Below are 27898 nucleotides of genomic sequence, written 5' to 3'. Positions count from 1 at the left end.
AGTGGAAGCGAAGTTATTGTGTCTAAAATGTCAGTAAGTTTGTGTCATCGGTACAAAAATGAGTTTCGCACAAAGAGCTAATATCCAATTTTGTTTTTAAGTGATTCATGAGTGGTTTACACGTTTCAGAGATGGTTGTGAGGACATAAATGACAATGAGCATACGGCCCGCCAAAAACAGTAATCACAGAAAACTCCATCGAAATTGTACGTAAATTTATCAAAAATGAACCGAAATCATCGTTGAAATTTATGGAATCGGAGTTGAATATCTCTAAATCATCGATTTCTCTCATTTTAACTGATTATTTGGGCTTATGAAAGGTCTGTGCACGTTTCATTCCGCACAAGTTAACTGAGGACCAAAAATTGCTCAGAACTCAACATTCGAAAGACCTCATTAAAGAGGTGAGAAAAGACGAGAACTTCCTTTAAAACATGGTAACTGGTGATGAAACGTGGTATTTTCAACATGAACCTGGAACTAAGCGACAAAGTGTCAAATGGAAGGCCCCAGAAGAGCCTCTACCAAAAAACTCGCGTTTGCAGAAGTAAAAAATCAAGTCGATGCTCATTTGTTTTTACGATTCCAAGGGAATTGTCCACAAAGAGATTGTGCCAACGGGTCAAACCGTCAATGCAAAATCTTAGCGTTTTGAAGCGTTTTTTGTATCGCATTCGTCGAATTCGCCATGAATACCGCGAAGGAGGAAGCTGGCTCATCGGTCCACTCTTGTGACTGATTTTTTTAATAGAAATCGTATTTTAATCATCAATCACTCACCGTGTTGGGCTGATATGGCTCCTTGTGACTTCTACCTATTTGGAAAATTGCATTTGGCCATGAAAGGAAAACGTTTTACGTCCGTAGAGGTCATCCAAAAGGCTTGTACTGACATCCTGACATTCCAGTCAATGACCTGAAATACTCTTTCGAAAAGCTTTTAGATCGCACAAAACAGTGTATCGGCGTCAGATAAACTCGATTTTATCAGACCAAAGCTCCTGCCGTTACTATTTTAACTCAGTCTTGTTTATTTTGGACTTCACCTTGTAGTCTGCGCGAACAAAAACTCTCTCTTATTACCAAGAATTATACGCAATAAAAAAATCCGCACAAGTAAAAATTAAAAAAAAATAAACAATAAAAAAAAATTAAAAAATAAAAAAAATTAATAAAATTAAAAAGAAAATAATAAAAACACACACAAAGGTGTCTAATTTTTTTGGCCTTAGAACAAATGTGGAATGGTAACATTATGAAACGAAAAACGAACATATTTAATCGAAAGTAGGCGGCGCCACGCCTATTTGTCAATAAACACATATTGCATTTTTCGATATCCTCCGTATATAAAGTTGTGTAACTATTTACTGCAATATCTTGCTTTCTTGCGTTTTTGGAAATAGCCGTTATAGTGAGGCGGTTTGGCGAATACATTGGGCCAAGTACAATATATGTATATATGTACAAACATTTCCTTCAATTAATCTCAATTGCCACTTGAGATTTTGTGCATCTGAACGGGCATAGCTAAATCGATTACACTCGTCCTTCGGAACATTTTGGTATATGTCGTCTACACATCTATGTTGATTCCAACGCTTATGAACTAGTACACGTGGGTATATTGCAAATTTTAATTGTTTTTTTTTTCGATTTTCTTAAAATTAAATTAAAATTTGATTGAAACTCATTGCAAAAACTCGTATTGGTCTAAATAAGAATAGGTATTTATATGCACATACAAGAATATGTTGCAAGGTATACGGTAGGTATGTAAGTGTATTAGTTTACATAAATTCAAAAACTTTTAAGGCTATTAAGTACAATAGAAACATTCAATTTTTGTTACTGATTCACTATTAAATATACTACATTTAAATAATTTAAAAAATATGCAATTTTAGTAGCTGCACTTATTGCATACAAATTCGAGTAATAATACAAATAAAGCTTAACACTTAAAGAATATTTCATCAGAGCTTAGTACTACAGCATTTTATCTTTAAAATTAATTCTAGGATGCTTAAGACACTAATTTCTAATAATTGTACAATATAAATAAAATCGAAGTGAATGACGAAGTGTGTGTGTGTTTTTCTTATTTTTGTTCTTTTTCAGAACGAGCTTAATAAAATATAAATGTGCACAATTAGCGCGTATCTCTATAAGCACTCGGAATTATAATTACAACAAATAAAAAACAAAAAACGCAATTTTGAAAAAGTTTTTAATGCATGCTAACACTAATTACTGATGAACCTATCTATTTTTGAACAAAAAGCCACGAGGTGACTCTGTAAAGCGTTACGAAAATAATCGACACTCACTTTTATACAAAAATTAATTCCCCTTTGATTTGAATTGCTAATAAGCGAGTGTAAACCTATGTGCCTCCGGCTTCCCACATTACAAGTCTCCTAATCTACTAACTAAGTGCCTCGGGCTTCGTGCTGTACACTTTACCTGCATTACAAGTCACCTAATCTACTGAACACTAACTTTTCCCTATACACCCAAAATATGTAAGGGATACCTCACACATTTTGTCATTTTGTATGCTTGTTTTTTCGTTTGTTGTGTTATCATTTCGCTCTACCGAGTTGTGCTTAATTAATTTTTCACCTTCCGCACTCCGCTCTATCCTTTGTCCACCACTTCCCCTAAACTAATTACCATAATGGATAGACCAAAATTTAGATTAAGGAATTTGAACAAATTGAAAATATGTTTTTTTTAAGGCAAGAAGAAGTGGTGAGAGCTTTGCAAAAATATGTGTTCCGTGAACGATTAAGCATACTAGGGTTGTTTTCTTACTGACAGCTGTTTATGATATATTTGTACACTAAATATAGTACCAACAAATTCTTGAGACACTTCAATTGAAGAGCAGCGACGGTTCTTCGCCTTGTCATTGAGTCAAGAGGGTAGCAATTATCAATGCTTGTAGTGCAGACGAATTATTTAAAAAAAAATTAAAATTGCTTTTTCGTCAAGTAAGTGATTAATTGTAAACACTGGGATAGATGTCAACACCGGACTGGGTAGATAATAGTACCAATCTAAGCCTGCAACGTTTGAAAAATTAATATTTGGGCGCAGATATAAAAATATTCTGCACCTTACCAGGTATGCATTTTATTGCTATAGGGTTGTTGTTTTTGTAGCAGCAAAACTAAGCCCTGTCAGTGTAGGGTATATCACCGGTCGTCTTCGTCTAACTCATCTAAAGGTCGGCTCAGAAGACTTGCTGTTTCAACAGGTTGGGTCCAGACGGAGAGGGGTGTTCGATGAGTGGATGTGGTGGGGCAGGACATATGTTTAGTATGTCGGGCTCAATTCTGGATAAGTAGAGTTTAACCTGCTACAATATCCAGAACGTAATTGTGCCAGTGCTATAGGGCATTAATAGTTCCTTATACCGCTATTCTAGAGCAATTGTAATGCTGTCAACAGCTTTAAACACGTCATAGAGGTGATTGTCAATTTATTCAAAATTATTCAATATTTTTAAGCTGTGTCCCATCACCAAAACATCCGCCGCTTATACCATTTAGGCGAGTAACAGACGTTGAAATAAAGTCTTCTTACTACGGTTAATCTCTAAATTAATATAAATAGATCACTGGTTATAAAAAAAATGTGTCGATATTTCTTTATCGAATCGAAGCCGCAACAATAAGACATTTACAATCGCATAAGAAATTTCAGTGTACTAAAACTTGCAGCGATCATAATCACTTTAGCAACACCTTACAGAGTTACCGCCCAGCTACAAAAGCTTGACTAGTTAATTTGTTCTATGTTTTTTAGCATAATTATTTAATCTGATATAAATTTTGTCATTCCGGTAACGTGAGTCGAGTGTCGTGAGAACGAACGAATTTCGCCGTTATCTTTGCCTGGTAGCAATAATATTTGTAAAATTATAAATTAATATAATTTTTAGTTTTTTTTTTTTGTTTTTTTTTTGGTATTTTGATTTCTAGATATAATTCGGATTCTCATTTAAAAATGCTTTGCCTAGGCTGGCTTGCTTCTCTTAAGTTCATAAATTAGTAGAATCGAATAATTTGCTAAAATTACGCATGTGCTTGTATATATAAGTATGTAATCGTTAATGTTAATAAATACTAAAATTTTTTTAATTAACGAAATTGCAATTTTGGGTTTGTTACAAAACACTTGTAGCTTTTAAGCGTGGAGAAGACTTTTGTTTTTTTTTATTATTACAATCATTTAATAAAGCTTGTAGCTATTGTCTGATTGACAAAATTAAAAATATTCAAAAAATAATAATAATAATACGCGTATGTAAAAACTATACTGCGGATGGTATAAAATAAATACGATGGTGATGTAAAAAAAACCTAAATACTAAAGCATAAAATATTTCTTTACTCCTATTCTATGTCTATAAAATCGGAGTTTTTTAAAGCAAAAAAGTACTGCGCATTTTGCGAAAAGAGCACAGAACGTATGTACGAGGGTCGTCAAATAAGTACCCGTGTTAATAATAAAGATGCGAATTTTTTTAACACCTAATAAAATAAGACATCTAAGTCTACATCTTCGTTTGAGCAGAGTTATTTTCCCCCCGAGCTGTGCTTTCATGTTATGGGATAGAAAGCAGTCACAAGGAGCCTGTTAGGCCGAGTACGGTGAGAATCTATGCTGCAGCAAATTTCATGCAATTTAGCTGCTATAATTCCGCATGAATGTGCAGCTGGTGGTAATATGTTTTTAAAGAACGGAACGCGGCCCTTAGTTAGGGGAGCACATTTAAAAAAAAAATGAATATATGAAACAAAAACAAGTACAAAAATATATAAAAAATTTTAAGAAAAAAAGAATTATAGAAAAATCCATTGTTTGGCCTGTCTAAGATGGGGAACGGTCTAACTTTACTTATTTGCATATTTTCCATGCAAAATAAAAAGGGCGTTTCGAATTGATATTGCATATTTGCATATAAATCGACCGCAAATTTACAAATTGGAAATCACAAGTTTCCTCTACAATGTCACCTGTAAACCATTAAAAAGCTTAAACACTTAATCTGAAGCACTCAATCTCAAAATTAAATATCGATAAACCGAAAAGTGTGATTGAAGACCTCTTCATGAAAATATGGATATCATACATGGCTTTGTTCCTGATGATTTGTGGGCGGTATTCGCGAAAGATGTGACTTTGACTGTAACTGTGCACTAACATTTGCTTGACTAGCAGCTTCGACCTCGATAATCACATTTTCTATTAAATTAAAAGCATTCGCAGATCTGGTAAATGATGGTCTCATCTGTTGCTGATAGTCATCTTGCTGTCGCATAGGCGAATGTATTAGAATCGTAGATGATGAATGTAGTTGTTCCTGTTGTTGTGATTCATGAGGACTGTTGATAAGCGTATAATAAGTTGCGGGAGGTGTTATTATCAGTTGGCTAGTTTTTGGGTTAGTTTGATTAGTTGTTGTTATTGTAGTGCTACTGTTTGCATTCAAATTTGTAGCTGCTATCGGACGTATTTTTGCGCTCTGCTTTGATTTTGCGGACTTCGGCTCCATTTCGTGTGCGATACGTTTCTTCAAAACATCGGAGGAAGTAGTCAGAAATACTTTTTCATCCATATCATATTTTCGCGGACGTCCGCGTTTTCGCGTCGAGCCAGCTTTTATTGGCGTTAGCGGTGGTGTTGTGTTTTTTATGGTTTGCAATCTATGCGGTTGTGGCGATAATGCTGATGGTTGTGTAGCAACTGTAATCAGTTGTGGTTGACTCGCTTGTTGCTGTTGTTGCGACTGTATTTCCTGCCCATCCACCGGATGTGGTTGATTCGGTATCAGCGCGCTCGTTGTCATCATTGATTCCATCCTTTGGCTTGGCTCCACATCTAATTGACCCTGTGGTTGCAGTTGTATTTTTTGAAATTGTAATTCCGTTTGGTTCTGTGTTTCTTGCTTTATAAGCTGTTGCCGCAACTGTTCCAGTTCGGCCTCATGCTTTTGTTGCATGCTGTTGATCATTCTACTCGTATCTGTGGTTTGCAAAAATTGTATTGATTGCGGCTGTAATTGCACTTGTTGTTGTTGCTGTGCCAGCGGCGAGTGGCACGACTGCGCTGACATCGACCCATCTCTTGCGGGCATTTCATTTGCCAATGGCTCAGTTTGTGGATTAAAGCTTGGCGTGAAACTAATTTTCGCTTCCGTATTATTTCTTCTATTCACTAGTTTGCGATTAGGTCTAACCATTCTTAGCTTGCTGGCATCTGAAGGCTGTGGTAGAACTGTGGTAATAGTGGTGGCATTACTCGTGCTCATATCGGTGGGTTGTGCACGTTCTACGACATCTGCCTCGGCCATACCTTTTATAGAATGTAACTGAAGCTCGGTTATTGGGTGATTTTCACCGAAATTCGGTTGCGTTTGCGGCAGCTGGTAAGTGTATTGTATCAGCGTTTCTTGTGCTGGCACATTTTTTGCTGGATTACTGCTCGACAGTGGTGAAAGAGCAGGTGGTGCATCTATAGGACGTGGACGTTGGTATGAGGTGGTGTGCTGCAGTGGCGTTGCTAATAGAAATCTAACGTTATTATTGTGTTGCAGACTACCACCAAGTGCAGAGTTTTGTGGATGTTGCTGTGAGAATAATTGTAAATTTTTAACACTATCAATGGTGATGAGCGGTGTTGATTGCTGCAAAAGATTTGAGGTACCACTAACGAATTGTGTTGACACTTTGACGTTGGCCGTTCGCTGCTGCTGCTGCTGCTGTTGTTGCTCCAGCTGCCGATGGCCCCCATCCGGTCTGTAATGTAACGTGGCGGTTTGTTTACTACCAGCATTCGCTACTACCTGTGGCGTATGATGATAGTGAATGTTAGGCATGGTTTGCTGAGCAATGGTGTTGCTTTGCTTTGAGGTGTTGCGGATTTTAGTAGATTTTTGTGCCGGTGTGACCACTGCTCTTTTGGACGCTGTATTAGTGCGGACTTTTGCTACTTTTTCAGACTTTTTAGTCACCACTTTTTTACGACAGCGTTGTGTGGACTGAAGCGGTATGTTTGACGGCTGAGTGGTTATAACCTGATCCTCAATTGTTTGGAATATCATCTTTTTAATTGGTTGTCTCCCTTGGTGATCAGGTGGTAAAGTTATGACACTGCCAATTGCCGTGGCGTTACTATTGCCTAAGTTGTTAGCGCCACTTAAGTCTTCAATTCCAGACTCACTACTACCGATAGCTACAGTGTTAACCCCTACACTGTTAACCATTACCGTATTACCCGCTTGGTCTTTAATACTTCTGTCAACTCTTTCCTCATAAGCGATATCTCTGCAGCTCGAACTGTGCTCTTGCATTGGCCAACGACTATCTTCGTTACTGCTTTGGCTCTGTTGCCAGTGTTGCATTACTCTATTCTGTTCCGATTCAGCCCAATTATAATTTTTATCCTCTACCGCTCGCCCCAAAGCCAATTCGAATGCGCTCTCCAAACGTTGCGCATTTATACTTTCATTTGATGAGAGTATAGTGGAATTCTCATCAAAATCAAATGCTACCGCATGCTCATAACCCGATGCACCTTCATCGGTTAGTAATGGCAGCGGATCTATATTTATAAGCTGGTCTTCATTTGCAATGTGCAACTCGGCATTAGTTATGTCCGTTATTAGCCCATTGGTTTCAACCTCGTGCCAATTCGAATATATTTGTTCATTAGAATTGATTAAATGCACTTGTTGTTGCATTGATTGCTTTCCATCTCCGCCACTACCACTGTATAGGTCCACGGCATTTAAGGCATTAAAATCTATATCTTGGGCATTTTCAGCCAAATTGGTTGGATTTACCACAGCCGTTGGTATAACTGATGGACTGATAATGTTTGTCGTGTGCACAGTTTTTGCTGTAGCTGTTTGTGTTAATTGTTTTAGCAGCGCATGGATACGCGCTCTCACCCCCAACATTGGAGATTGTTGCTCTTGCAAAATGCTTAGCGCCAGCGAGAGCTTTTTCACCATTTTCGACATATTCGCCGTCAGTATAATGCATTCGTCGTTATCGTTAAGTATCGATATAGTTCCATCTTTATGATATTTCAGTAAAAGTGGCTGCGAAATGGCATTCCCTTCATCGTCGAATTGTGTGGCTTGCGCAAGCAACGCGGCATGTGCCTCCGCTAAAGCCTCTTTGTCAACATATAAATTGCGTGCAGATTCTATGATACCGGACACATCGATAAGCGTCGTCAGTTGTTGTATATACTTTTCGAAATGGTAGAGATTTGCATACCGTAGAGGTGTAACGGGATATGCAGCCGGCAATGCCGCCGCAATCTGATTTGTACAAAATTCTGTACCACAAAAAGATACTGACGCATTCGTAAACACCACAGCGTCCGTTTCTTCTTTCTCCGTCAACTCCGGTGTAGTATTATCGCTTTTGCGCTGTGGCGTGACAATCTGCACACGAGTCGACGCTCGTGCACGCGCTGCATTGCGTGCAGTTTGAGATTGCGGCTTTGAATTTTTTGGTATAGGAGATGTTGACTTCTCTTTTAATATGGCAGGCGCTGTGGTACATGCTGCGATTTCTGAACAACTATAAGCTATGCTATCTGCCATTGGGGTTGCGCAGTTCTCGGAAGTGTTACACGTTTGCGATTGCGGTGAGCTTGTGCTCTCAATAGCGTCCGACGAACCGCTTGCCGTATTCGGGTCAATGTTTGAAAAATTAAAAATCGGAGTTGTCTCGGAGATCGTCGTGCCAATAGTTGTCGTTGTTGGCTTTATTAGTGGTAAAATCGGCGACAAAGATGACATCGATGTCAGATGAGGAAGCTCAGCCGAAGTTGTGGGTATAACAGGCACCAAATTGTCTTTCTCAACAGGCTCACACTCAATATTTTGTACGGTTTGTTTCGTTTGATTAGTGGAGCATATTTTTATTGTTGGGAACGTACTTGTTTGGGACCCACAAACATCATCCACCGGTAACAATTCTACATTTTCCTCCGTTTTTATTTGAGCAACATTTGAGTTTAATTGTATTGGTGAAGAAGTTATGCAGTCTAAGGCGTCTGTTTTTTGGTTGTCTGCTAATATAATGTGGTTTTGTGGCTGTTCAAAGTCCATGGAACAATCCCGTTGGTCCACTTCCATGGCGATTGGCAATGAAGTTAGTTGTGTGGTCTGCATTGCTTCATGCTCAACAAAGCCAAGGTCGTTAATTTGGCTCAGGTCAGCAATGTTCGCCCTGCTACGCGAGCCTTGGTCTATGCCAAATTCACAGCTTGTAAATGTCGGCGTATTATTAAAATTCAAAGCAGTTGTATTCGAACTGGCAAATAATTCCATTTGCGTGGTCGTTGGTGCACACGTCATGTTAGTATTTGGAAAATTTGTATTGCTTTCAACTGTGAATAGTTGCAGATCGTCAGAGTTGGTAGGTGGTGTGGTATTCGTCAAGTTTTCAGTGAATTCAATAAGTTCGTTTGTTTTTAACAAATCCGTATCGGTAGTGAAGGTTGTCTGCGGTTTTTTTAAATTTACTGGACTGCTTTCTGACGAATTTATCATATTCATTAAATCGGTAGATTCTTCTTTAATTTGATGAGTGCTGATGATTAAATCATTACCTATATCGAAATCCTTCTCTGCATATTCCTTTGATTTGAACATATTATTGGTGTCGTCAAAGCCGCTAACTGCCTCTTTTGAATCATTCAAGCAAACAGTAACAAAGAATTGATCATCATAACTTGTTAATATAACTTCATTAGGGTGATTTTCATAATTTGGCAAGGGATTATCTTTAGTATGCTGCACTTCTTGTATAGATATTAGGTCTTGTATTCCACTCCCTTTAAATTCTGACATTGAAACGTTCTTAATGTTAGCCGCACAGTCCGTTCCAACATCCTTACAAGGAAGTGCTGAATAAGACTCCTCATTCATTGGTACATCTGGCTGATCCGGAACTGAAACTTCATGGGAATGCTCCATTTGAACTACGTCCACGCATTTTTCTTGATCTAAAAAAGTGACTTCACTATTTTGCCCTTCACAAACTGCAATTTGATTTTCGAAAGGCTCAACATTTGAGGCATGCTTTTCTTGATTCTCAGACATCACTGGTTCAAAATGATCATTTGTCAGATTTTCTAGCATATCGCAATTTGTTAAGCGATCTTTAAAAGTTAGCTCCTGATGCGATTCTCTTGCGTTATTTTCAGCAGTATATTTGTTGTTACCTTGAACCACATCTCCCGGAACACTTTTCTTTAATCTCTTTTCTGATAATTCTTGGCTTGTAAATTGGGGAAATACTTCAAAAAAATGTTCTTGTGCTTTTGGATCTTCATCAGTCTCGCATGTATCAACGCCTTGCAAATTGCCTTTATTTTTACTTTTATGCTGGCATTCGGTTATGAGTTCCATAATTTGATCTTGACAACTAGTACCTTTGGCTTTTTCATCATTTCCCGCTAGTGCGTCATTACCATCAAAACTATCTTCTTCTGTCTGTTGCATCGGTTTTGTTAATTGTTCGCTGCTTGCATTGTGCTGATAATCTATTGGCACGTTTGCCTCGGCTCTTTGCTGATCATTTGTTGTTTCCAATCTTTCGATTTCATCACAGACAGAGTTGATTTCTGAGGCGGCGCCTTTTTCTGGGGTTGATTTTTCAAATTGCGCCTTAAAATCTTCAGACGGCGGCTTTTTCTCTTTGTCCTCAGCCAATAAAAAATGTTCACACCTAACCAGCTTATTCTTATTTTCAAAAACAATTGCATTAGACCTATCTGTTGCTTCATTTGGTTTATGTATTTTATGTTCAGTTAATGAATTGACACTATGTGATATCCCCGTCACTAGATTGTCTTCTGCCGACAATAGCATTGTTGCATTAAACAAATCTTCTTCCAAAACACCTGAGATGTTTCTTCGTTTTTTTAATGGTAGACTTGGTGATTGGCAACAATTTTCACGAGAAACTAACTGACAAGGTGATGTTAACCTATCAGTCGAAACAATATCTCGCGTGCTTGAATGCTTTCGAAAAATCTGCGGATCTTGTTCGTGAACATCACTGGGCACATTTGGTGTGATGGAATCTGTCGTTATAATGGTTTTAAGCTGAGTGTCTCTTCTTCTAGCTAATGCCTCTAAAGCGGCCTTGGAGGTGGAAGGTTTCTCAGATAAATACCAGTCCTTAGATTTTCTATAATCAGCCGTTATTTCGTCTAGCCTTTTTATTAAGGCAAGAGGTATCGAAACTTTAAGACTTGTTATTGACATCGACTTTTCATTATTTGAATCACCGCCGATTTCTGTCGATTTTTGTAAAGTATTTTCTAGAACCCCGTTATCCTCTACTTCATAAGATTCTTTTGTAGTGCTGATGTCGACGCTATTCAGTATCGTTGGTTCGTTTTTTACGTGCTTATCGTATTGCGGGTCATCCTCATTTCTTATAATCATCTCGAGTGGCTTTATAGCGTAATTGTGCTCCAGACTAGCCGCCGTTATATTATCTATAATCGTTGTCGGCATCAATTCGGAAAGCAAGTCATCATTGTTTATAATAACATCATGTTCTAAATCTAATAGCGATATCCCATGGAAGCTACTGCTTGTGCTCGATAGTAGTTCGGCCACTGGTGCTTGGGATTGCACTACCTTAAAGCTTGATGGCTGACTTTTGAATAAATCTGTAGTTGAAGTGCTGCACGAGCAGCTGTTTATGGAAGAACTTGAAGTGTCACTTCCGGTGAAACTAAAGCTCACACTACTACAAGCAGGCGTACGTCCATCGGTTGGTGTTTGCACAGTTTGCGGTATTTTTAAATTTGCATTTGTTATAATGCGTGCCGGATGGTTATATTCTTCTAATAATTTATCAGCTTCCATATTAGTTTTCAAAATATTTATAGAATCGGAATTATTTAGATTTTCAGTTTTTGCATTCATTTCATTGTGTGAAATGCTCAAATCGATTGTAGATTCTTCGTCTGGGATGCATTTCTGAATGCATTTAGGATTACATTTGATTACAGATTTGGTGGGACTATAAGAATCGGCCAGTTCCAATGTTAAGCTCGTGAATTTCGAAATATCTACGAGTTGCGCATCACTTTTTTCTGGTAGTGAATTCGAGTTCTCGTGGCAGGTTATTGGCGCAGACTCGACACTTTCGGCTAACAAAATATCTTTTGAAGGGGCCGTAATAACTTTTTCATTCGAAGAAGAATTTACATACGGCTGAGTTAGATCTTGCTGATATTGAGATTCAGTCTCAACTGCATTTTTATTAACAGTAGTCGGAACATTTGTTTTCATAACTTCATTAGACTCTTCTGACTTTTCGCTAGTTTTTGGACTCTCATGTGGAATTGTACCTTCGACAGGCAAACTAACGTCCGGTTTTACCAATGCATCGACATTTTGAATAGATATCTCTTTGCTGTTTGCCGTTGGCACTCTTTCTACCTCCTTAATAGTTTGTGCCTCAATTTTTGTTGTTTCCACTGAGTTCAATTTTTTAGTTCTTATACTCTTGATACTAATCAATGGTTCTATAAAAATGGTCTCAAAATTGATTACTTCTTTCTCTAGTGGTGCTTCAGACGTAATTTCACTGTCACTTGATACTTTCTCTGTTCCTGTTTCTATTTTTTCATATTTCGAACTCCTTGCAGTACCTTTTTTGGGGATGGGTGTGGTGTCATCCAACACAGTTTCAATTTGCGTGTTTTTTTGAAAGGCATTATTTGGTGATTTCTTTTCTCCGCTCGGTTTAGTGGATATTTCTTTCGTTACTTCTGCAACACACTCTTTCCTCTTTCCCTTCCACTCCAAAATTTCCAACCTTGAAGTTTCCGTCTCGATCACTTCGATCGCTTTATTACTCGAAGTGTTTGCTACATTTACACATCTTTTACGTTTAGTTGGCACTGCGTCCTCTTGCAGTACTTCTATTTTTGGTCTATATTTTCTTCCACGCATAACAGACGGTTTAATCATCGGTTCTATAACCGCATTATCCGTCTCCATTTGCAGGCTAGAATTAAGCGCAGCCGCTAGTCTTCTTGTTATCGGACGATGCGACACATCGCCAAATTGTGCTTCTAAGCTTGGCACTTCTTGAACAGTTGGCGTTGATGGATTTACTTTTTTAGCTGATTTTGTGGGCATTTTGGCTCTTGCCAAGCGTATCTTGATGCAACGTTTGCTCAGCGTATTCGTTATAGTCTTTTTAGTAGTCGCACATTCACTGTTGTTGGTTGGTGGTGAAGCACGTAAACTCGTATTTTTTACCACTTTCCATTGTTCGCTTCTACGCAAACTATATCTTTTCTTTAATTCAAATTTGCTCGCACCAACGCTAGGAGTGTGACTCTCTGGTGACACAACTAATTCAGCTGATTGTGGCGCAAAAGAAGCACTCTTTTGGGGTGTCAGAGATTTGGAAACGGGTTTGCCTCTCACTACTACATTTGGGTCACTATTAGATACTGAGATCTTTGCTGTACCAACGCAGGAATGTGCATGAATTATTTCTGCAGGCAAAACTGTTTTTTCTATATCTTTTGAAATATTTTTTGTAGCAGTTAACTGTGAAATTCTGGATGATGTACGCTGCAGTTTCAATTCAGTTTTTATTTTTTGTGAGTTTACGAATTTTTCAAAGGATGAATGAAAAGTTGGACCAGTATTATGTGACAATGGCGGATTGGAGTTAACAGATGTTGCTTTGTTAGGAACGCTGACTGTTTTGCGTAAATCTAATGACTCACTTGCATCCAATTTCTTAAGTTGACCAGGTTCTTTTTCTTTATTTTGTTTTCGTGCAATGCATTTTGCTGATTGCTTTGCTATGGTTGGTTTTGACATTTTTACATTATCGTGCGTCAACATGGCCGCTGCATCTTTATGAACAATCGAAATTGCACTTTCATTGACCGAGTCATTCATGATTTTGGGGTATTCGCTTGGCAGTCCTTGACCGCTTTTTCCATCAGTAACCGAATTTAACGACGCGGCGGGAGAGTTCTGTGATTTTAGCGGCATAATGACTGATTCAAATTCGGTGCCGACTATTTTTACATGCGTACACTCGTTAGCTGAAGTTAAACCAGTATCCTTATTAGTCCCTCTGTCAATTATAACTTTTTGGCCAATTGTATCACTTTCACACGCTCTTGTATGTTTGGGTATTTCAATACTCTCTGCAGCAAGTTGGTCTACAGTCGACTGATTGGATTCAATTTCCATTTGTGGTACACTACGGCCAGTCGCAGTACTAGGACATTTCTGAGCTGCCGCTTCGGTAAGTAGAACAGCTTCTGCAAGGCGCTCCAAGTTAGTTTGGGGACTTTTATCGCCAGAGCAATAAATAGCAGTGGTTACGAATTCGTTGGCTGCTTCAAGAGGTTCTTTAGAAATAACCTGCGTCGACGTCGGCATGTCGTCCTTTTTAACAATATTAACACCTTCATTTGCAGCTTTTTCGCTTGTCGCTTTGTTACTTTTCTCAACAACGGCCTGCTCTGCGTTAGTAGTGCGCTCAGCCACCACATTAGCAGCCAAATCATCACTAGAGTTAGCTGTTTGTAAATTTCCGGAGCTAAATACAGTTGATTTCTCCCCAGACTCATAATTGCGGTCCAAATCAGTACTTTTTACTTCACATTTTTCCACATTTCCACTCTCGCATTCAAGTGTCAAATCCAACGCTTCAACAGCGTTTACAGCTGCTACCAAGCGGACCAAGCCGTCACTGGAACTATTTACAGCACTGGAACTAAATACTTCCTTATGAACTTCTATAGCTTCAACCTTGGCTATGGGTTTCTCATTTGTTAGCGAATTGGTAGTGCTTTCTATGCATTCTATTGGCTCTGTTTCATTTTTATTGGTCGCATTTGTGTTTTCTAAAATTACTTCGCTTATAACAACTGCATTAGTAGGCGCTTGACCAGCAATTAAACTTTCTGTTACTAATTTCTGATCCGCTGTAATTTTATCTAATGCCGCATTTCGATCCTTTTCAACATCGCTGCGCATATCCTGTTGCGTTAGGAAATTTTCGTTTCTAATATTAGCGGAAGTATTTTGTCCATTAGTTGCTTCACACTCAATCATTGGACTCTCCATCAGTTGATTAGCACAAACATCGCCTTCGTTTATACTTAAGTCATGTGAGATTTCTTTAATTTCTTTATTACTTTCAGTTATATTGGCATTTTCCTTATGTAGTTTACTTGGTTGGTCATCAAACTTCGGATCTGTTTCTTGATTTACGGAAGTATTGCACGATAATACGCTTATTTTCTCTTCAACTCGAACACCTTTTTGTTGCTGCCCTCCACTTGTTCTCTCTATATGATGTGTATAATCACTGAACTCAGACTTTTTAGTAACTTCATGTTCATTACGATCTTTTAACGAAATGCTTTTCTCAGAATTTTGTAAGAAAATTACTTCGGTAACATTAGTCCTTCCTTCTCTTTCTTCTTCGGCTGTTTGCGTTACTTGAATATCGTCATTGACTTGGGCTATTTGGTTTTTGTCGGCCTTTGATGTGTTAGTATTGTCATCTAAACTCCCTAACTCTGCTTCCTCTGCAATCTCCTCGCTTTCGGTAATAATCGTACAGTCTTTGGTTGTAACAGAACTAGAATTTTTTAAGGTTCTAAGCTCCTCTGAAGTCTCCACCAAAATTTTTGAATTTTGGTCTACCTTTTCAATAATTTCTATTGATTGAACTTCTCCTTTATCCGTTACTGTTTGTACTTTCAATGAGGGCGCTAGCAAACTTGTAGTTAAAGTGGTATTGACCATCCCTATAGCTCCTAGAACCTGCTCTTGTTCTAGTTTTCTAGACATTTTTTCATCAACTACTGTTGTATCAGAACTGCCTTGAGTTACACATTGAACTTTAATTGGACCACCCTGAGCAGCATCACCGCTTTGAGGATATTTAATATTTCGTTCGATGTGCAAGTTTTCAGAACCTTCAGTCATCTTATTTACTGTGTTTTGAGAAGTAGACTCAGTGCGTGTAAGCTTATTTTTCGATTCGTTTGATTTCTTTGAACCAACTGCGCTCTGCTCCTTTAAGTTATCGCTGTTCAAAGCTGGTTGGCCTACTGATATTGGGTTTCCATGGCAAACCGAAACCACCGTTTCATTTTCTATTGCGATTATTCGTTCCGCATTTTCTTCTGATAATGTTGCTTTATTATTTTCAACTTTATTGTACTTTCCTAAACTGTGTACATCTTTTTGCGCCTCCTTTAGATCCACATTAACGTGAGTGCCGGATTGCTGAGTGTTAATAGCGTTTAAATCAATCGCTAACTTACTTGTATTTTTCGAAATATTTTCGTGATACAATTTAATTACACATTGCCTAGACTCATTTTCGTCTGCCTCACCACCTATTGGGTTTTCAAGAATAGTCTCAAGTTTTTCTGAACCAATCGTAACGATACTATCAGCGCTCAACGGTAGGTTTTCACTCGTTTCACCTCCTGTGCAACTTAGCTCAGAAAACGAACTTTGTTGGTGGAAACCTGCTTTCTTATTTGATTCCAATGAAATTTTATCACTTTGCATATCACCAAAAAGAACCATTTTAGGCGATAAATCCTTATACTCCGAATTAGGTTCCTGTGCAATTGTCTCTGTGCTACTCGTACAAATATCACTACCCACATTGCTTTCAAAAGAGGTCGCCCTACAGTCTTGTGAACTTGTACTCTCTATTGTACCTAACGTTTGGTTTTTAATACACTTTTCGTTTACAGCTGCGTTTGTATGTTCATCTGCAGTATTGGACTCTAAATTTGGGCCTGTCGTTGTTGAAACATTCGAATTTTGCTCCTCCATTTCGACTTGGTTTTCCAGTTCTAAAATTTCTAAATCACTACATACAGTACTATCATACAGCATATTTTCGACATTTTTATTACATATATAATTGGTTGATGAAATATCTTTTGGCCCATGTATTGTTGTAGATCGGTTTGAAACATGACCCGTTTTCATTTTATACTTTTCATTTTTACAAATATTGCTATTAAAAACTGATAAATATGGATTTGGTATATCTTTTATATGGGCTTTTATACTTTCAATCGGTTGAGTAGGAACTGTTAATTTATCTTTTGTCGTATTTGCACTAGCACTAACATCAATAATATGATCATCCTTGGAATCAACTATCATTGCAGATGAACTTTTTAAGATTATAGGTTTCTGTATTTTAAATCTGTCAACAAATCGCCTACCTTTTTGTGCCATTTGCTTAAGTGACTCAGCTGTTGAAGAGGTTGATGATGAAGGTGATGCAAAGCGAGGCTGTGGTGAACTGGATAAAATAGGTTGTTGGTGTTGATTGTTGTTTGGTATTTTATTGAGATGTATAGCTGGCTTTATCGGCAATTTAGTTTGAGGGCATCGCGTGGGTCCAATAGGGTTATCGTTGAATTTCACTTGTTTTTTCACTGGTTTATGCCCGACGTGCGTATGCTAAAAAAATTGAGTATTATTAACAAGAAAATCATATGTTTTTTTAAGTTTCAAAGGAAAAACCAAAAAGTATTAAAGAGTAAAAAATAAGATATGAAAACCAAACTAAAGCAATGCGCATAAATACTCGCTGCCAGTTATTTGTAGACGCCTATGTTAGATACCATACGTTAAGAATCATTTTCACCTCTGAAATTTTCTTCAAATAAACGTTAAATACCATCACGTGGTCCCATTATATGTTTGATCTTTTTTGATTTCATATCGAGCGCTAACAACTATTGGAAATTGTATGCTCTTACAACTGCTTAGCCGGGTTTCATATCAACGTTTCATCATTTTAGAAATTACTAAACTTACCACTTGCTTTGTGCCAGCTTCATTATTTTGTTTATAGCCTTGCTTAACTTCATCTTTCCCCTTGAAATCTACATGGCTATGCTTTACCGCCTGCACATCATCTTCCGGTAACAATCTCCGATTAGGATGAGGTAGCGCTTGAGAGTAGATTACTTTGCCCAAATTTGTTGCTTTTGACGAACTGGTTGATGGCAAAGAATGATACTCTTCTTCATCATCATTATCATTCTCGTAATATCCATCACCTTGATCTTTAGCAGTCTCACGACTTTGTTGCTGCAATGCAATTTTTCTCGATTCACGTTCATTGTCACCTGCATGGGGCAACTCCATATCCTCGCCCCCAAAACGCTCTGGCCCAATATCAAGGCTAAGTCTGGGTGAGCTTAAGAAGTGCATATTTTGCTTGCTGTTAACGGTGAAAGTGTTAACGATCAGCGGTAGTGTACCTTCCCTTGATAGTGCTGATGTTTTTGTACCAAGAGTTACCCTGTCATCATCATCTCTTAATCTTGCATGAGAGGATTCTGTACGACTTTGGGGATGACTAGTATTTAAACGATTGTCATCACTGGAATTAATTTGCTTTTTAGATTTGGGCGCAAGATAAGTTCTAATGCCATTAGGTGAGAGTACACTTGTGGGTGACACATCATCTTCAGAGGCAACTTTATCATCTGTGGAACTACTGTCAAGACTTGTGTAGTCAGTGTCGACACCAAAACAATCTTGATAAGATTCTGTTGGATCTACTATGCTGCCCGAGAACAATTCCCCATCCGAGTCGGAATCTAAACAAATAATATTTTCTGTTTCATCAGCCTGCACTCTTTCTGACGCTCGCTCTTTCAATTCCGCAAGCCAATCTAAAGGGCATTCCACGTGTTCTATTATGGGTTGTTGATCATCTTCTTCAGTAAGATCCACACACTCAACTGGTTCTGGGGTACTGACTCCTAGATTTACAGTCCTTTGATGTTTAGTTTCAGATGTGTAGGTAGCACCGAAATCCCAGAACGGTTTATTTATAACGTCGTCCTGAAAGTTTAAGTTAAATTTATTTAAAAAAAAAAAGAAAAATATTTGCTTTAGAAAACCATTTGTAATTAATGGTAGCTGCTCAGTTTTATTGTTTTAGTCATTCACTTAAGAAAACATGCAAAGCAGAAAACAATAATGGCGACTAACTGCTCATCACTGCTTCCACTGTGAAATTTATCTTAAGCATCAGACCTTTTACTTAAACATCATGGCCAAAAATAGGAAAACTAATTATTTTCAAACAAGATCCTCTGCAAAATAGGAATTAAGCAAGTAGTTTTTCTACATAGATTCTTCACTGCCAAATATGAGTGTCGGAAGTAAAGTTCCCGCATTGTAAATTTTTCTTTACATTTGGACGAAGAAAGCGTCGAATAAAAGGCTAATTTTAATTTTTATTGTAAGCTTTGTAAAGATTTACAGCTGTTGTGTCGTTGGCTGTCGTGAGAAGCGATAATTTCTTACTCGAGACACAGTTCACGGATTATTTGAGTGACTTAACGACTATCGAAAAAACTGAAATGATTAACGACATGTCTTCGGTCGTTCGACTCTATACTATATTTATATTTTATATCTGGCCAAGGACTGTCACTTCATCTACATTCCCCGTATATGAATGGGGAATATTTATGCTGCTAAACAACAATATCATATTTTAACGTTTAACTTTTGTTTCTCTTATTGTGCAAAGTCCTATTTACTATACAATGCATTATGCACATATACTATATATTTTATACTCACAATAACGACTTCAATGTCATCATCCTCATCTTGCAAGATGTCATCACAAATTGCAGCCTAAAATTATAGATTGAAAATAAATCAAAAAAATGCTATACGAGTATGTTTTTCGGTTTACTATGTAGTAACAAATTTCATTATTTTCACCTCTTTATAAACAAAATTATTATATTAGCTTACATTTTTTAAATCGTGGAAAAATTTTAGACTATTTAAAATGTCTTTGACAGCATTTTTGCGTGTGTGAATGGTTGGCAAATGATTCGCATACAAAGGGTTCGTATGTAATGTCTTGGTTGGGCACATAAAATGTTGCGCTCTGTTTATTAGATCCACTTGCTCGAGCGGATCTCGAAGCATCTCTTTCCATAGATGCAGTACTATAATATATTGCACGAAAGCCTTATCCGGCAATTCTCTTTGACAACAATTATTGCTGGTCGTGGGGATTTCCACTAAAAACGTGCTACAAGGACGAAAAGTACATGAAATCAAGTAGTAATGATTAAAATAAATATATGTAAAATTCGTAGTGACTTACTTAAATAGTGGTTCCATTATAAAACGTGCCGAATACATATCGGGCATATGCAGGAACATTCTGAGTATATTGCCCTTGGCCAACAACTAGAAATTATTAAAAATAAAAAATAAAGCATTAAGAAACACTAATAGCTTCTGCAAACTACTTTTTATACCACCTACCTCATCCTTCACCATTAAATGTTTATGTATAACATGTGATATGCGGTGGATTAAAGCGCATTTTTGTAGTTTTGTTAAATTGAAAGATAATCTTATTTCGAGGGAATTGTACACCGCAATTAATTGACTTATGTGATACAAATAAACAGGGTCCTGAAAATGTCCGAGTAAAAATTAATTTTTAAAATGTGATTAAGATAACTTTAGAGCAACATACCTCGCGACTAGAGGAACAAATTTCATGGAACAAATCCAATAGACGAAAAATATTTCTCTTTAGCCGGCGACATAGTATCACTGAAGCGCAAACTCTTTCAAACTCATTTTTACAACCACTGAAAATAGTACGTCTCATAAAATTTTAATGCTTCAAAGAATAAATGTCAAACCAGATATACCTGACATAGAGACGAATAACATCAAGTATTTTACGCTTTAGCAATACATTATCTTTCACATCCGTGAGCGGAGCATGCAGTAGAGCTCCGCGTATTTGGTTATGTGCCTCACGTATGTGCGGAAACAATGCATCTATGTACTCTTCTGGCTCTTTGGGGGCTCGCCTCATGTGACGCAAACATACCACTCGCCGTCCCCTAGCACTTTTTGTAGAGCGAGGTGTTGACATGCTAGTCACGCTAGAGTTGGCAGGTGAGAGTGCACGGATTTGCGATGCCGGAGTCGGTACGCGACTCACTGTATCCGAATCCGTCTCCGGCAAGCAAACCAGGTTACCATTTGAATTCTGTATTTGTGGACCAGCCACAATATCCCTCTGAAAATTTGTGTCGCGCCGGTTTTCGGTTGTTCCGCTAATGGGTGATACGACAGTCTCATTTTGAGCTCTCACTATTGGACTGAAGTATTTTACAGAAATGATTGGCTTGGGAGATTGCTGGAAGGCAAGTGTTTTTACATTTGCATTGGTACTTGTATATGGCAATTCATCACAATCAGTGGCTACTGTTAATGCTGAAAAATTGGTTATGTCCTTAATTACTGTACAACCAGCTGTCGCGGTTGCCGACACTGACTTTTGTGGTGATGCATTTGTTGTGTTTGGTGTTACGTTACTTTCACACGCGGAATTTTGTATTTTGTTTATCTCATTGTTTAACTCATTGCGTTGCGCGCTTGTCGACGGGCCATCATTCAAACGTACAACGGACAATAAACGGTTGATATGACTGGGTTCAGTTTCCGTCGGACATTCAACTGCACTGCTATTTTCCGCAGAATTACCATCGTCATTGACAACACATGTGGCAACAACTAATGTATCTGATTCCACGGCGGCATTTTTTTTCAAATCAGTTGTTTTGGTGCATCCTGTTGTCAATTCGGGGATCCCTTCTGCGGGTGTATCGACATTTTTGCTGGTTTTATTAGCTTCTTTATCCCACATGATGCTATATATACGGCGTCTGAAAATCATTTTGAAATAATTTGATTTTTAGGTACGAATAAACTAATTTAGAAGACTTAAAATTTTATGTTACAAATTTTTTCTTAGAATTTTATTTTATATAGACATTCATAACATTTACATTTCAATTTTTGCTCCTTTACTATTCTGTGTTTCTTAATAAATATAAATATAGTTACATACCTCTTATTAGAAGAATAGGCACTAACAATCAGAAAATACTAAAATCGTGAAGTTTATAATTATTAAAGTGTCACCGGTTTGTTATTACTTGTTCCACTAAAAGACCCCGCCGGGAACAGATTTGGAAGCTGCTGAAAATCCCCGAGCCATTCCGGTAACGTAGAACCGGCTGCCATGGGAATGAGATTTGGAAGCTCTTCCGCGACGCTTATAGGAATATTTGTATGCAATATCATAAGTAAAAATCAGAAAGTATGTCCAATCCCATGAAGATAGATAATGGGTTCATCAAATAGTAGACCCTTAAGTGTTCCCAGCATACGCCCGTTGGAACCTAGACATTGTTCTAACCGTACGTCTTTCTTCTGGACGATTTTTGATTTCCCCAATGTGTTCTCATTAACAGACGTTTCGGACACTCCTTTTTTGGTTTCATGTTAGGATTGCACTAAAAGAATCAAATTTTAATCCCAAACTGATTCACAGTTATATCTTTTTAACTAAAATTTGTCAAATAGTAGGGTTTCGCAATAAGTGTCAGACCTTGTGAAGTGAAACTGTCTGGGTAAAGTTTTTGCTGCTACAACAACAACAAGTGAAACTTTTTGCGTACTCATAATATTTGAATGACGAATATATACAGGGCCCGCCATCTATCGTTACGGATTTGAACTAGGTATTATTTAAAGAATGGTAACACATAGCTGTCATCTGATTTGACAGAAAATTAGTTTTATTCTTCCGCTGAACAAAAATGGTTGTGTATACGCTCAAAGAACGCTGCGTTTTCGTTTCGCTTCATGGGCTTGGGATCGACTTGAAGAAGATGAAGACTTTACCGAAAAATCATCTTTTCGGATGAAGCTCATTTCCATCTCAGCGGTTATGTTAACAAGCAAAATAGCCGCATTTGGGGCTCAGAAAACCCGCACGCACTCGAAGAAAAGCCGATGCATTCACAACGAGTCACTGTTTGGTGCGGATTTTGGTCGAGAAGCATCATTGGTCCATTTTTCTTCGAAAATGAGCGAGGAGTGGCCGTAACCGTCAATGGAGAGCGTTACCGGGCCATGTTGAACGAATTTTTGTTCCGAGAAATTGAAGAGGAGGATATTGGTGGCATTTGGTGGCATTTGGTTCCTAAAAGATGGCGCTACTTGCCACACAGCGAATGCTACGATCAATCTTTTGCGCACTGTCTTCGAAGATCGCATTATCAGCCGAAATTCTTATATCGTTTGGCGGCCTCGGAGCTTTGATTTGACGCCGTTGGATTATTATCTTTGGGGAGCCGTCAAAGACCAGTGTTATGCCAACAAACAGCAACAATTGATGCACTGAAGACCAACATACGCGATGTCATAGCTGAAATACAGCCGCATACAATCGAAAATGTGTTGAAAAATTGGACCGATCGTATGGGATGGTGCATGGCTATCCGAGGCAGCCATATGAATGAAGTAGGATTAACCGGAAGGATTGTATAGGGTTATTCAATAGGTGCGCTTCAACTTTTTTCCGATAGGGAGGGCGAACGACGCAATATTTTTTATTTTTCGCTTGTCATTTGTAAACTTCATTAGTATACATTTCATCATCGAACGCTACACACTTGAGCAACGATTGCAAATCATACAAATTTTTTATGAAAATAATCGCTCTGTTGCTGCTACTTTAAGAGCATTACGGCCATTTTACGGTCCATTTAACAAGCCGTCCCGTTTTGGGGTGTTGTGAAGTCATTGGTCTACAGTAACAAGCCGGCGACGATTTGTGAGCTCAGAGCCAATATTGAACGCGAAATTGCTGGAATTTCGGCCGATTTATGCAAAAAAGTGGTCGAAAATTGGGTTCAACGATTGGACTTCGTAAAACGTGCACGCGGTGGTCATGCAAAAGAAATCGAATTTCATACTTAAATGTATATGTTCAAACTCGATAATAAAAAAAAAAATTAGTTAAAAAAGTCAAACCGTTTGTGTTTTATTCAAAAAAGTTCAAAAGTTGAAGCGCTCTTACTGAAAACCCCTATACTTCAAAATAAAAAAAACAGTTTGGAAAAATATTGAGTAGTTTCTTTTTTATAGCATTATTAATTCCGTAAAGTTATATGGCGGACCCTGTATATAATTAAATTATAACCTACTATCTTCAATTTTTTTGATGTTCCAAAAGTATGGTTGTGCATTTTTATAGATTTCTCAATTGTATTACTTTTACTTTGCTTTAAAACTATTATGCGGCTGACCCGACGTAAATTATAAGATATTCTGAAAGAATTTATACAAAAAAAGGGAAGAAAATGTCACTATAATGGAGAACCGAGTTGGGTAGCTTGGCTCTTGTCTCAAAGAGGAAATTAATGAGATGCAGTGTTCATTAGCGTATTTCAAGACCAAATTTAAATTTTATTGGTTCTCACACTCACCAACGTAAACGTACGCCCGTACGCCCGTATCAACCAACACGATGAAACTAATTAGAGCCCCTTGTAAATAAATGCTCACCACCGTTCCGTTCCGTAGTATCGTAGATCGTTGTTGGTGAGTGTGAACACCATTAACATTGAAGAACGGTTTACGCAAAGTAACACCAAATGACTCAAAACTCCATTAGAATTACCTGCATGGTCAGTAACACGGAAGCCGGGTGACCATTAAAACATTTCAACGAATTAAGCGACCAAAACAAACAGAGAAGAACAAGACTTACGAAATAAGGTAGTTGTTTAGGAATTGTCTTACGCAACACGTGTGAAGGAAAGCACTTCTGGAAATGCAGACACGTCAAAAATTATGACAGATTTGTCCTCATCCCATATTTGGACCAAGAAATCGATATAACTTACTGAGACTGATAAAAAAAAAACCTGTCAAAAAAATATACATCTATAGAAACGCTTCTATTATTTGTTAAATTCGATTTCACAAGACGTGAATAGGAACTGCCAAAAGGGACTAAGCACACTATTTATCCTTGTTATTCTCTTTTGCACGAGGAAAAGAGGGTGGTTATCTCGATGAAAATTGTACAACAGCGACTGAAATCGAGTTTGAAGTTAAATTTTAGAGTCTGCTCAACCACACCGCACCGCGTCTTTGCTAATATTTAAGCAAAGTCGTAGGTAACCTAAAGGTTTAATTTTAAAGTGCCGCTATGATGGATGGAATAAGAAGCTCAAAAATCGAGTTGATTTCTGACTACTCTTTTTTATATGGAGAAAACGCACAAAACGACCGCTTCAAAAGTGAACTTTGTTATACCAAAATTCAATCGAATATTATTATTCAATTGACTACTAGACATTTTTCTAAAATATCTGATAAAAAGAATTTTAAATTTTGATGAAAATGGTTTTTTTCCGTTTTCACAAAGTTTGAATTTTTGGTGAAACATTTTTATTTTTTTAATTTTCACAAAGTTTGAATTTTTGATGAAACATTTCTTTTTTTAATTTTCACAAGGTTTGAAATTTTGATGAAAATTTGTTATTTTTTTAATTTTCACAAAGTTTGAAACATGCACTTATATGGTTTTTGTCTTTTCCTAAAAAAGATCATTAAAATCAAATAAGAAACAAAAAAATAGCAAAAAACTTGTCAATAAGCCCTTGTGCTATATTCAGTTACTAAACGCACTGTACTCTTATGTATAGAAATGTATATAAAATCCCAGCTATTTTTTCATGAATTGTAAATAACAAATACAAAAAAATGCATTTAAAAATTGTTTACATATCGTAGCTTTACACATTTTTTTTCTCATGAATTTAAGATAACGATATACTCCTTTTATCACCTAAACTTCATAATTGAGGGGTTGTACGGTAATGACAGCATTTTTTATGAAGAGTATAGCATAAACTCATGTATAATAAATACCTACAAAAATATCGTGATAAAAAGTATTAGGAGAAAGCATTAACGCATTTATGTATAATATATGTATGTATATACTAAAGTTGCTCGGCTTACCAGTTGGGAACTTACTGAATGAATACACCTGCTCGCTGGTTTTTGACGACTAGTTTTTAGGCATCTATATGCATCTTTTATTGTTGTTTTTTCTGTCGTTACTTTTGCAAATGTTTTTAGTTTATTTTCCTTTCTATGCAGTCGTTTAGAGACGCAACCCTCTCGCCGCTCTCTTGTTGCATAAATTATTTTGGTATTTATCTTTAAAGAGTTACTACCACTTCATTTGTTTGGAGAAATCTCATATTTTCATTTGTCTGTTTTATATACATACTGTGCATATGTACATTCTTCTACTACTACTTTATTTTTGTGTTCTATTTATACACATTTTTTCATTTTAAATCAGTACACCACTCCACACAGCGTACAAAAACGGCTGTAAAACCGTTCCAATGCTTGCCACCCAGTCAACTCGTCCCGCCCGTACAATTATTCACTGGGAGCACTGCTGCAAGAAATTAAACATGGCGTCAAAGGTAGGTGTAGGTGATTTTCTGCCGCTTCAATGCAAAGTTTACGCGCGAGTTTCCGCACACAAACATCGATGAATTGGTTAAATATACTGGAAATCTTATCACCGAACTATCACACCGCACTGAATGAGATCTATATTTTTCTTAAGTATTACTGGAAAATTGTAAAAGTTTGGCCAATATACGCGGTGCGTTACTTTTTCTTGCAGGAGTGAAAATTTACATATCTGCTTGAAGTTGGCTGCAATAGCTAATGTCAATTGCTCTTTTCTCTTTTCTTAATTCGAATGCGCAGTGTTGCATTAATGCTGATAAGGATCATATTACACTGATCGAATTGTCAAACAATCTTGAAGGCTATGACTGTTTCAATATAAATTTAAAGATGCGATTGTAAAATAGTTCTCATAGCCAAGAATTACAGCACACGTCATGGTAGCAAGCAAACTCTTTTTTTATATTATTTTATTATTTAAAAATCAAATTATTCACTAAATGATTCCCAAACAAATAATTTTGCGAAATTTGTTTATTACACTACTCAACAAGTAGCGAATTTTTGAAGATGCCACCTTCTGTGATCCTTACATCGAGGTTTTCTCTCACAGCAATTCTTAAATGGCGCGTACAGGGATTGTCGCTTCATCTGCGCAAGCATTCAATCAATCTTGTACACCGATCCCAGCCTGTGTCACAGCTGCGTTAGAGATGGTGATCGAGCTGACTTCATTTCATAGAGTTATTCAGCAATCAGTCAAGCGTACTTTATTTAATATGGCTAGAAAAGGTTTTCCTTTAAAGAAAAAAAGGTTTTCGTCCAAAACATGGACTCGTTGAACCTGCAGATCCTACTTCCCTAGCTACCCAGGGATAATATCACTATCACACTATGATCAACGCCGCCAATAAAGCGTATTACGCCCACCTTAACATATTCAAGACCCGACTTTTGTCTAAAGCATCAAAGTTAACTATGTACGAAACCTTTATTCGACCGATCCTAACATATGGTTGTGAGGTATGGACTCTTAAGTTTGATGACTATCCGCAGATTGCCAGCCTGGAAAGAAAAATTTTAAGAAAGATCTTTGGCTGTGTGGCTGTCGGCTATTAGAAATGGTAGGTACAGGAACTGCAGAAACGATCTACGTACCAATATGATAACTTCACCGCATTTAGAAGATGTACATAGTTGCTTTAATAGCTGCAACTGTTATTCAGTAGATAATTTAGATAACAATTTCTGTTTTTGCTTCAATTACTAGAATGTAACTTTAGGGTTATTGTTTAACGTTTGTTTACTTTGTTTGGTTGACTTTCGTTTGGGTTTGACAGTGAATTTCGATAAATTTCCGATATAAATAGGGAAAACAACGATTTGTTCGTAATTCGAATTCGATTACCATGAATTGCTTGTAACATATCATCTTTGAATTGTCT

General features: G+C 37.4%; 1 protein-coding gene across 3 annotated transcripts; it reads right to left on the bottom strand.

Moving 5' to 3' along the window:
- Window positions 1–1211: 1211 nt before the first annotated feature.
- On the bottom strand, window positions 1212–26671 carry LOC128860487 (uncharacterized). Of its 3 annotated transcripts, none has more exons than XM_054098058.1 (10): window positions 25983–26671; window positions 20798–21823; window positions 20617–20734; window positions 20400–20552; window positions 20236–20321; window positions 19875–20160; window positions 19695–19751; window positions 17907–18944; window positions 17306–17546; window positions 1215–17236 (listed from the first exon to the last, which is right to left on the bottom strand). In XM_054098058.1, exons 2-10 carry the CDS (start codon window positions 21802–21804, stop codon window positions 5142–5144), a joined length of 15081 nt encoding a protein of 5026 aa, XP_053954033.1. In that variant the 5' UTR covers window positions 21805–21823; window positions 25983–26671; the 3' UTR covers window positions 1215–5141. The 3 variants fall into 3 exon arrangements, with proteins under 3 accessions (XP_053954034.1, XP_053954033.1, XP_053954032.1); XM_054098057.1 differs by having other exon boundaries at window positions 25998–26671; XM_054098059.1 differs by lacking the exons at window positions 17907–18944; window positions 19695–19751; window positions 19875–20160; ... (3 more) ...; window positions 20798–21823; window positions 25983–26671 and having other exon boundaries at window positions 1212–17253; window positions 17306–17386.
- Window positions 26672–27898: the final 1227 nt, after the last annotated feature.

Source organism: Anastrepha ludens, chromosome 4 (assembly GCF_028408465.1).
Source record: "Anastrepha ludens isolate Willacy chromosome 4, idAnaLude1.1, whole genome shotgun sequence".
Taxonomy (NCBI): domain Eukaryota; kingdom Metazoa; phylum Arthropoda; class Insecta; order Diptera; family Tephritidae; genus Anastrepha; species Anastrepha ludens.
This window is presented reverse-complemented; position numbering and strand designations above follow the sequence as displayed.